The 12,124-nt window shown below is 39.4% G+C and overlaps 1 protein-coding gene across 1 annotated transcript; it reads left to right on the top strand.

Moving 5' to 3' along the window:
* The first annotated feature begins 641 nt into the window (after window positions 1-641).
* On the top strand, window positions 642-4,782 carry LOC115783302 (uncharacterized). The gene is made up of 4 exons (XM_030734070.1): window positions 642-1,119; window positions 1,213-1,581; window positions 1,940-1,973; window positions 4,259-4,782. The coding sequence occupies exons 1-4, from the start codon at window positions 703-705 to the stop codon at window positions 4,297-4,299; spliced, it is 861 nt and encodes a 286-aa protein (XP_030589930.1). The 5' UTR covers window positions 642-702; the 3' UTR covers window positions 4,300-4,782.
* The last annotated feature ends 7,342 nt before the right edge of the window (window positions 4,783-12,124 follow it).

Raw genomic sequence — 12,124 nt, 5'->3', positions numbered from 1 at the left:
TGTGACAAACTGCACACACTTTGTGTGTTTGCTGAAATTTGTTGAGCATTTAGAAACGTTGTATTTACCTGTCACACGTTACTCCCTTCATGCTCGCTCCTCTTCAGTAGCTAAGCTGTTTATGTCCCACGAGCACAACTGTAACCCCTGATTATAGCGCTATAAATGATACATAATTATATGGATTTGCGTATTTATCCCTTTTGTACGCGATAAGCTCCGGTGATGGAGGATACGCCAGTACGATTGTCTCTAATATGTTATTTTCCCTCCGTTTAGGCTCAGATCTTTGGTGTTTGACGGAAATGCAAACTTTTCTCAGACGTGTTAAACATAAAGTAACGAGTCTGTTTGAAAATCGAGGAAGTAGAAAGTACAGATACTTGTGTAAAAATGTAGGGAGTAAAAGTAAAAAGTACTCAGAAAAATAAATACGAAAGCAAAGTATAGATACCTGAAAAATCCACTTAAGAACAATAACGAACTATTTGTACTTCGTTACTTCGCCCTTCTGGATGTCAGACACGCAAATGATGTGGGAGTGGAGCGCTGCTTAGACGCTTCACGCTGCAGTTGCGTCCTGCCACCTGCAGGAGCGCCGCTCACGGTTCTTCTGTGAGGGTGGGAGGAAAGGGCTCATATCATCATCTGGGCTGGAGGAGCTGCTCATTTCACTGCCTGCAGCACTGAGACATTACCAAGATGCTGAAAAAACTCCTCAACTATCTTCGTAGTGACAAAGCCGGCCCCACCGGGGCAGTCATCGTGATGCTCGGCATCGTTTCTTATATGAAGTTTTATTTCTTGAGTTGCAACGTCCAAACTTTTGAATGCAATGAAATCATGGCTGTGCCGTTCTTCTTAGTGTTCTTCTTAATGCTCCTGATAGATCAGACATTTCGGAGCGCAGCGAAAAACGCAGGCACGCTTTTATGTCTTGTAGTGAAGCGCGTTTTCAGAGCGATTTCAATCGGTCTGCTGTGGGTCGTAGCTATGCTGATACTTACAAACTGGTATGTTTGCTGCAACACTGACGAAGAAACGAGGATGCTGTTCCGCAAAGATCGACTTAAGCCCGAAGAAGAAGCTCGAATAACTGAAGTGATAATCAAGTCAAAGGTGAGAAATTTTGTTGTTCATACATTATTATTAACTTACATTAAATAAATATTAATGCTGTTATTTATTGTATTTCTTGTTTCATATTTTCAGCTCATCGCTTATTCTCTGCTCCTGGGTATGACTGTTGTAACTTTCTTTGTCAATTGGAGTGGATGGAGAAAATACTTTATAAACAAATTTAGTTGTTGCAACAAGAAAACTTTTTATTACAAACTGATTCTGGAAGAGGAGAAAAAGGTTCTGGAGGAGCTTCTGAGGAAAGAAGCAAACGAGACCTTAACTAAAGAGATTCAGAGCAACATAAACAGGAAAGACTGGGACGGCTGTTTTAATGTTGCTCAGCAAATGATCAATAAAGCCAAAGAACAAAAACCAACAGCAACAAATGAGGACTTCAAGTGGATCAGCGAGGGGAGCGCCACAGGAGGGGAGCAGGATCATGGAGCAGCACATCAGCAGGTAAAGTGCTGAGTGTTCTTTACATGCCAGATGTTACAGCTGCCAGACTCTGTCAGTCTGAAGAGATGGAACTAGTTTGTGTTAGTTTCTGATCTGCAGAGTCACCTTCACCATCATATGGACTCAGCTGACATGAATAAGCAATAAAACACAGTTTGTTGGTTTTATGGTTTTGTTAAAACTTAACAAAAGTCAGTAGGACAGTTTGTGTTTCCTGAAACATGATCTGTGTTCAGCATGTGTGCTAACCACTAACACTGTGGAGCAGATTAAAGAGGGAATAATTAGTGCATAATTAGATCTTTACTTTTTCTATCAGAACATGAACTTTTTACTCACTGATGAAAATCTTTTGCAGGCACAAAATTATGAGCTTCATGCAGTGACACAAGGTAAATACAGCCACACTCCTCAGCTCAGCTTACAGCTCTCTTACAATCAGCAAACTTAACTTTTACTGTGATAATACTGAAACCCTGCACATCCTTAAGTTCCTTCACTGATGTGAGGATGGAAATCTGCACAGTGGCCACTGGAGGTCTCTGTTGTACCTGTTTTCACTACAACTGGCTCACATCAAGCACTCAGTGCTTTTTCCCAGCTCCACACAGAGCAGGTTTTACATCCTCAAAGTGAGAACAAAGAGAAAGCAGACAATAAAAGTCTAAACTGAGACAGACACTCAGTTTAGACTTTTACTTCCTAAACTGAGTCAGTTATTAGAGGAATCCATAAAGTGGTGGACAGTGATGTCAGTAACGCGCTACTTAGTAACGCGTTACTCTAATCTGACTACTTTTTCTCAGTAACGAGTAATCTAACGCGTTACTATTTGCAGTCCAGTAATCAGATTAAAATTACTCATCCAAGTCACTGTGCGTTACTATTGTTGTCATTTTCCTCAGTACAAAGATGTAATTTTGCTTTCTTCTTGCGTCTCGGGGAGTGACGTCTGGCTGATGCCACAGTTAAGTCCCGTTGTCGGCATGAGGACAATACCAGCACAGCGACACAAATGTAAACAATGGAAGGAGGAGAGAGATAGGCATTTTCTAGCTGAAATACAGGCACTATTGTGAGTCTGTGTCAGCTAAAGATGACAACATCAAGGTTAGTTGTGCACTCTGTGCTGGTGACAAAGTGCTATGTAGCTTCAAAAACACTACGTCAAATATGAGAAACATCTGGAGTCAAGGCGCAGACAAACTTACAGAGCGAGTCGTAACAGGTGGAGCGAAGCAGAGCTGCAGCTAACCCTTACGAAAATCCACTATAGTTAACTATGGTTTTTATGCCGTAACCATGATTTTACCTTGATTACTGCATAAAAACCATAGTTAATCATACTCGATTTTCGTAAGGGAATGCAGGAGCCCCCCAGCACCCAAACAACAAAAGCTGGACTTCGCTACAAACCAGTAAGTGGGGGAGAGCTGAAAAAGTTGAAAAACCCTCTACTAGAGTATGTAGTAGAGGGCTTCATAAATCATTTTGATAAATCATTTTGAGAAATCATGTTGTCTTTGCTCTATTTACCAATATAAGCAAAGACATTACACATAAAAATACACAGAAACATCTGAATCACAGACGATCACTTTTTGGCACAACACCGGCCGCTGTTGAAAGTAACGAATAAAGTAACTTGTAATCTAACTTAGTTACTTCTAAAATGAAGTAATCAGTAAAGTAACTAAGTTACTTTTTAAAGGAGTAATCAGTAATCAGTAGTCAGACTACATTTTCAAGGTAACTATACCATCACTGGTGGTGGAAGAAGCAGGCTTATAGGTTATTTAATAAAAGAATAAAAGTAATAATAATTATAATAATAATAATCCCTTTCAGGGCCACTCCTATTCAGTGCCATGGAGTAAGAAGTCACACTTCCTAAAATATAAAATAGAACTTCTAAAAATATGCATAAAATAAAACAGAATGTATAAAAATATATATACATTGTAAAAAAATAAGTGTATACATATAATAATGAAGATGGTGAGTATTGCACTTGGTGAATGAATATTGGATATTCCACAATATAGGAGTGATAGATATTGTTCTGTATGAATAATCTAATATTGCACAGAGATGTGGGTGCTGCACAGTCACAGTGGGTGAGTGTGTGAGTTCAGGGTGGTGATTGCTCTGGTGAAGAAACTGTTCCTGAGTCTGTTTGTTCTGGCTTTGATGCTCCTGTAGTTCCTGCCAGAGGGCAGCAGGTCAAACAGGTCAAAGCCAGGGTGTGAGCTGTCCTTGATGATGTTCCTGCTCTGCTGATGCAGCGGGAGGTGTAGATGTCCATCAGGGAGGGGAGAGGGCAGCCATCGATTCTTTGTGCTGTCTTGACTGCCCTCTGAAGCCTCCCCCTGTCTGCCTCAGTGCAGCATTCAGGATGAAAACCGCATTGTTTCTCTTGAAACTGAGGTTTGACTAACTTCCCTTTAGAGCACCCTGGCATAGACCTTATGGGGGAGGCTGAGGAGTGAGATCCCCCGAGAGTTAGAACACACCTTCAGTCTTATATTTTGTTTTTCTGTAATTGTTTTCATTTCTAGTTTATTTTTAACCAGTTAAGCACCTTGTTTTATTTTTCAGACTAGTTTTCGCTGCAGTAACTTTGCTCTCTACACACACAAAAATGGGTTTTCTGACAAAATGTTTTTCTGCCCAATAGAGTTCAAGGAAAATGTGCCATTATTTGGTCAATCTGCCTAAAAGAAAATCAAGTGACGCAGCTACAGAAACAAAGCAAGTGACCACAAAGAGTTCATGCTCATCCAGCCTCCATTTCCTGCTGCTTATCTGGGTCCTGGTGCAGGTCCTGGTCCAGCAGCCTAAGCAGAGACGTCCTGATCTCCATTTGCCTGCCGCCTCCTCCACCTCCTCAAGGATGGCACTGAAACATCTGCAAGTTAGCCGAGAGATGCATTCTCTCTTTGTCAGAGTGGATAAAGTGCCGGTTCTTTGCTGTTGCTGTTTGTAATGATAAAACATATCATGTTTTATATTTCTGATATTTCAGCTTTCTTTTAATAAACTTGTAAATCGAGTGCTGTAAACAAATATTCATTAAAATAATCTGCTGTGCTAAAAAAAAATCAAAGGCTCTGACCTTAGTTCATTTTGGCCTGGCAGTGCACACTGTAAACCCAGATTTTGATTTGACTTAAAAATATGGAGTTCATATTACTTAAAATTGCCTAGTGTGTGAACATTACTTGTTAATGCTGAGTAAGCTGAGCTGTTTCATGTCCTTTTTTATTGGAAGTGTGTTTTTAAGTCCAATCAACAGCTCCTACTGAAATAAACTGAGCTTCTATTACTTAAACATCTGTCATTTTGAAACATGACTTATTAATGCTGAGTAGACTGTACTTTTTGATGGTCTACCTGTAATTATGTGTTTGAGATCAAACAACTTAATATCATCAGGTTTTGCAGCTGCTAAAATTCTAGTTTATACCGTTTTTAACAGACTGGCATGATGAGCAGTAGCACGGTGGTGTGGTGGTTCACTGTGCTGCCTCACAGCTGGAATGACATCTAGAAGGTCCGGGTTTGATTCCACCTTGACCTGGGCGTCTCGCTGTGTGGACTTTGAAAGAGTAGATATTTGGTCTTTGTGTTTGTTTTTTGGTCACCCTCTGGTTCTCTGTACAGTTTTTTATTGTTCTATGGACAAATGTCATTTGTAAATGTTAATGTACCATGTTCAGCAGGGCTGAGTTTGATCATGTTTGTTTATTTACCAAATTTAAACAGACACAGCTCAACATTATAAAAACTATTTTTGCTACAGGCAGCATGGTGGCGTGGTAGTTAGCACTGCTGCCTCACAGTTTAATTCCACCTTCTCTCTCGCTCTGTGGAGTTTGCATGTTCTCCCTGTGTCTGTGTGGGTTTCCTCCCACAGCCCAAAGACATGCAGTTACTGGGGTTAGGTAAATTGGTCACTCTAAATTGCCCACAGGTGTGAATGGTTGTCTGTCTCTCTCTGTTAGCCCTGCAACAGGCTGTCAGCCTGTATGAGGTGTACCCTGCCTCTCACCTTATGTCAGACATATTTTAATTTTTACAAACTATAACAGATAAGTTTGATCAATTAGAACAAACAATTTAGTTCAGTTGGTAATGGAGTAGTGCTTACTTAACAAGCTGAGTTAAATCAATGGGTGGTGAATGATTGCTTAAACTAAGTATCTTCAGTTACTGAAACTCTGTTATTAGTACATTTGAGTGTGAGTGGGATCTTTCATTCCATTCCAAAAGGGCCTCGAGTACATTGAACATAGTCCACTGGAATTATTCATCTAATGCTTACTATTCTTACTTGTAAGTAAGTAATGCTCACTTACTAATGCTTATATGTTGCTTACTCTTCACCTAATGAATTACCTTGTTTTGTTTTTTTACGTAGATTCAATTTATCCGGGTTTACAGTGTGTAATGTTTGTAAATAGTGTTTACATGTGTTTAAATTGTGTTTAGTGTTTTACAGCTGGTTTTATTTTCTCACTGCTACTTCAGCTATTTGGCTAAATGAAAACTGAAAGAGTTAAGAAGTTAAAACTGCGCATCCTGCAGTGGACTGTTATATAAGTGAAACTATGTGTTTGCAATGAAAAAGTGAGTGCTGAGAGCTTCAGACCCTGAGTGTGTAACTGGAGCAGCCATCTTTACACAAAGTCTATGGCAGGGGTGTCAGACTCAAGGCCCAGTATAACTATATACAGCCTGCAAATAGTGCTCCCACTACTTGTAATACAAATCCCACTATGCATTGCAACAGCTGCTCTGTAGGTCCAGACCTGTGGGCCTTGCTGCCACTGACACACTGATCAGTGATCAGCGGCTGAAAGCATCAGTCAGCAACATTTAGCCTCAAAAATACCAACCAAAAAGTGGACTTTGAAAACGTGGGAGGCAGAGGAGCTGCTCACTGACACCAGAGGAAAACCTGTTTGCCTTGTCTGTGGAGCTAATGTGGCCGTAATTAAACAATTTAAAATAAGACGGCATTATGAGACAAAAAATCAGGACAAGTACAAAAATGTACAGAAGTTACAGAAGGCAGAAGAGTTTAAGAAGAGTCTGGTGTTGAAGCTCTGTTCACAAAAGGAAAATCCCAAAGTGAAGCTGCCGTCAGTGTGAAAGAAAGTTTTGTAGTGGCAGAAGAAAGAGCCACATCTGTGGAAACTTCTTTCAGCCACTGGAAAAAATAACAGTTTTTTCCATTATAACTTCAAGTTAGCGCTGCCAATCAGGAAGCTCCGTGAAGGAAGTCATTTCCTCGTTACCTGGAAACAGATGACGCAAACACACACACTCTCAAAATCACCTTTGAACCTTGGAGCCCACTGGCTGCTGTCTGACAACAATGAAGCACTGCACACACACACACACACACACACACACACACACACACACACACACACACACACACACACACACACACACACACACACACACAGAGTGTTTCATAGAGATTGTGTGAGCACTCAGTTCTAACAGCTTGTTTACCTTTTAACTGTCACCATGGACACCATGGACACCAGTTTGCAGTACTTTAAATGAGTGTTGTAGTACTCGAGATCGGTCTTGGTCCTGACTCGGTCTTGGACCCTAAAAGTCTTGGTGTTGTCTCGGTCTCGGGTTAGGTGGTCTTGACGACAACACTACTTTAAATATTATCAAAGCAGTTCAATGTTCCCAGTGAGCTCATCACGCTCAGGTTTGACTAACAGACCAGATGCTTCCTGTTCCTGCTCGTATCACTTCTTCCCCTTTATTTGTGTTGAAAAGAAGGTTGTTCTGGCTTTACCCACTCAGCTAAAGAATTTCCACAGTGGAGATAAGATTTTTTTTTAAAGAACAAAAAACAGAGGCAGAGAGGGAGTTTCTTCCTGCTGCTGCAGAAACAGGAAACAAGTTTCCAAATCACAAAAAACAGTCGCCTCAGAGACAAACTGAGGTTAGCATCACTCCACCTCAAATTATCAATTTTTTGGAACATTTCTGCTTGATCGGGTCCAATTTACTGAAAACCTTTAGGGTCCAAAGTTTCAAATCTGAGGCCATGTTTGAACATAAATAACTGAAAACCTATTAAAGATACAAGCATGAAACACTCGTTTCTTACCATAAAAAATGAATCAGGACTAATTTACAAAAAAAAAAACATCTAAAAACATGTCTGATTAGTTCAAACATGAAGAAAAAATTCAGGCTGTTCTGTTATATTTCCTTAAGTAGTGAATGATTTGAGGTGGTGGTACCACAGCAGATAATTTATTTACCAAGTTAGTAACTGTTATAACTGTTTTTGATATGTGTAAAAGGGCAGAACAGGCACAAGGAAAATTAACATCAATTTTCTTACATAAACTGCAAATGGAAAAACTGAAAATATTGGAACAATTAAAAAATACTTAAAAGAAAAACTCAAATAACTAAAATAGAAACTTCATCGAGAAAGCTGCTCTTCACTTGCAGAGATGGATAAAAATCTATCCATGTTATAATAATAGTAAAATATTATAGCAGACTCTAATACCTCAAAGGAAATTATAAGCAAAACACTCAAAGCAGATCTTATTAAATAAAATGACCTAACTGAGGTACAACAGTGGTGGGAACAGCAAAGAACCTAAAATAATGAGCATGAAGTAAAACTGTAATCAGAGCCTCGTTTATGAAACAGGAAATCTGTTTCTCAGAGTTTCCTGTGACTCGAGCGGGAACAAGAACCAGCTGAGGATCCAAGGACCTCACATCAGTCTGTGACGAGTTCAGGTTACACTTCAGTACAGGAAAAAAAAGTTCATGATGCTTCTGTTTAACGTCGCTGTAGGTGAATAATTGTGATGATACCGTCATCACTGATGGAAACACACCTTTATTCTGCTGTTCCTTCACCTTCAGTGTTTTCATTTTGTTTTCATTCATCATCATCTACTAGCAAACAGTTACAGTGTGAATGGGCCCAGATCTGACACTTTTAATGACATCATACACACAGGATACAGTAATACTTCTTTTTCTTCTACCCAGAAACATGACAGAGTAAACGCTTCATTCACTCTCCAACCAGGTACAGAAGAGAGTTTGTTTTAAAAAGGAATTTTTTTTTATGATCTGTTTTTTGTCCTGCTGTCCTTTAATCAGTTTACTTTGAATCTGTTTTACTCTATTTTTCACAGAACTCTTGTAATGTAATCCCAGTCCAAATTCACACACTATGAAAAACCTATTTCACATATAGATTTTCATTTTCTAACACTCTTAAGGATCATTAATTCAATTCAATTCAATTCAATTTTATTTATATAGCGCCAAATCACAACAAACTGTCGCCTCAAGGCGCTTTGTATTGTAGGTAAAGACCCTACAATAATACAGAGAAAACCCAACAGTCAAAACGACCCCCTATGATCAGCACTTGGTGACAGTGGAAAGGAAAAACTCCCTTTAACAGGAAGAAACCTCCATCAGAACCAGGCTCAGGGAGGGGCAGTCATCTGCCGCGACCGGTTGGGCTGAGGGGAGAGAAAGACATGCTGTGGAAGAGAGCCAGAGATTAATATCAATTAATGATTAAATGCAGAGTGGAGTATAAACAAAGTAAATAAGGTGAATGAGAAACAGTGCATTATGTGAACCCCCCAGCAGACTAGGCCTATAGCAGCATAACGAAGGGATGGTTCAGGGTCACCTGATCCAGCCCTATAAGCTTTATCATAAAGGAAAGTTTTAAGCCTAATCTTAAAAACAGAGAGGGTGTCTGTCTCCCGAATCCAAGCTGGAAGCTGGTTCCACAGAAGAGGGGCCTGAAAACTGAAGGCTCTGCCTCCCATTCTACTCTTAAGTATCCTAGGAACCACAAGTAAGCCAGCAGTCTGAGAGCGAAGTGCTCTGTTGGGGTGATATGGGACTATGAGGTCTTTGAGATAAGATGGTGCCTGATTATTCAAGACCTTGTATGTGAGGAGAAGGATTTTAAATTCTATTCTAGATTTAACAGGGAGCCAATGAAGAGAAGCCAATATGGGAGAAATCTGCTCTCTCTTTCTAGTCCCTGTCAGTACTCTAGCTGCAGCATTTTGGATCAGCTGAAGGCTTTTCAGGGAGCTTTTAGGACAGCCTGATAATAATGAATTACAATAGTCCAGCCTAGAAGTAATAAATGCATGAATGAGCTTTTCAGCATCACTCTGAGAAAGGATGTTTCTAATTTTAGAAATATTGCGCAAATGCAAAATAGCGGTCCTACATATTTGTTTAATATGTGCATTGAAGGACATATCCTGGTCAAAAATGATTTCAAGATTTCTCACAGTGTTACTGGAGGCCAAAGTAATGCCATCCAGAGTAAGTATCTGGTTAGACACCATGTTTCTAAGATTTGTGGGGCAGAGAACAAGAATTTCAGTTTTATCTGAATTTAGAAGCAGGAAATTAGAGGTCATCCAGGCCTTTATGTCTTTAAGACATTCCTGCAGTTTAACTAATTGATGTGTGTCATCTGGCTTCATTGATAGGTAAAGCTGAGTATCATCTGCATAACAATGAAAATTGATGCAGTGCTTTCTAATAATACTGCCTAAGGGAAGCATGTATAATGTAAATAAAATTGGTCCTAGCACAGAACCCTGTGGAACTCCATAATTAACCTTAGTGTGTAAAGAAGACTCCCCATTTACATGAACAAATTGGAATCTATGAGATAAATATGATTCAAACCACTGCAGTGCAGTACCTTTAATACCTATAGCAAGCTCTAATCTCTGTAATAAAATGTTATGGTCAACAGTATCAAAAGCTGCACTGAGGTCCAACAGGACAAGAACAGAGATGAGTCCACTGTCAGAGGCTCTAAGAAGATCATTTGTAACCTTCACTAATGCTGTTTCTGTACTGTGATGAATTCTGAAACCTGACTGAAACTCTTCAAATAAACCGTTCCTCTGCAGATGATCAGTTAGCTGTTTTACAACTACTCTTTCAAGAATCTTTGAGAGAAAAGGAAGGTTGGAGATTGGCCTATAATTAGCTAAGGCAGCTGGGTCAGTGATGGCTTTTTAAGTAGAGGTTTAATTACAGCCACCTTGAAGGTCTGTGGTACATAGCCAACTAATAAAGACTGATTGATCATTTTTAAGATTGAAGCATCAATAATTGGAAAGACGTCTTTGAACAGTCTAGTAGGAATGGGATCTAATAAACATGTTGCTGGTTTGGAGGAAGTAACTATTGAAGTTAACTCTGAAAGATCAACTGGAGCAAAAGAGTCTAAACAAATACCAGCAGTGCTGAAAGCAGCCGAACATGAAGAATAATCTTTGAGATGGTTATGAATAATTTTTTCTCTAATGTCTAAAATTTTATTTGTAAAGAAATCCATGAAGTCACTACTAGTTAACGTGAAAGGAATACTCGGCTCTACAGAGCTCTGACTCTTTGTCAGCCTGGCTACAGTGCTGAAAAGAAACCTGGGGTTGTTCTTATTTTCTTCAATTAATGATGAATAGTAAGATGTCCTAGCTTTACGGAGGGCTTTTTTATAGAGCAACAAACTCTTTTTCCAGGCTAAATGAGCATCTTCTAATTTAGTGAGATGCCATTCCCTCTCCAGCTTTCGGGTTATCTGCTTTAAGCTGTGCGTTTGTGAATTATACCACGGAGTCAGGCACTTCTGATTTGAAGCTTTCCTTTTCAGAGGAGCCACAGTATCCAAAGTTATACGCAGTGAGGATGTAAAACTATTGACGAGATAATCGACCTCACTGGGAGCAGAGTTTAGGTAGCTGCTCTGCACTGTGTTGGCACATGGCACTGAAGAGCATAACAATGAAGGAATTAGATCCTTAAACTTAGTTACAGCACTTTCAGAAAGACTTCTACTGTAATAAAACTTATTCCCCACTGCTGTGTAATCCATTAAAGTAAATGTAAATGTTACTAAGAAATGATCAGACAGGAGGGGGCTTTCAGGGAATACTGTTAAGTCTTCAGTTTCTATGCCATATGTTAGGACAAGATCCAGAGTATGATTAAAGTGGTGGGTGGGCTCCTTTACATTTTGAGAGAAGCCAATTGAATCTAACAATAGATTAAATGCAGTGTTGAGGCTGTCATTCTCAGCATCTACATGGATGTTAAAATCACCCACTATAATTATTTTATCTGAACTGAGCACTAAATCAGATAAAAAGTCTGAGAAATCAGACAGAAACTCTGAGTAAGGACCAGGTGGACGATAGATGATAACAAATAAAACAGGTTTTTGATTTTCCCAATTAGGATGGACAAGACTAAGAGTCAGGCTTTCAAAAGAATGAAAACTTTGTCTGGGTCTTTGATTAATTAATAAGCTGGAATTGAAGATTGCAGCTAATCCTCCTCCTCGACCTGTGCTTCGAGCATTCTGACAGTTACTGTGACTCGGGGGTGTTGATTCATTTAAACTAACATATTCATCCTGCTGTAACCAGGTTTCTATAAGGCAGAATAAATCAATACGTTGATCAACTATTAAATCATT

The sequence above is a fragment of the Archocentrus centrarchus genome, chromosome 7, assembly GCF_007364275.1.
Source record: "Archocentrus centrarchus isolate MPI-CPG fArcCen1 chromosome 7, fArcCen1, whole genome shotgun sequence".
NCBI lineage: Eukaryota > Metazoa > Chordata > Actinopteri > Cichliformes > Cichlidae > Archocentrus > Archocentrus centrarchus.
Note: the sequence above shows the minus strand (reverse complement) of the source record. Positions and strands in the feature narration are given on the sequence as shown.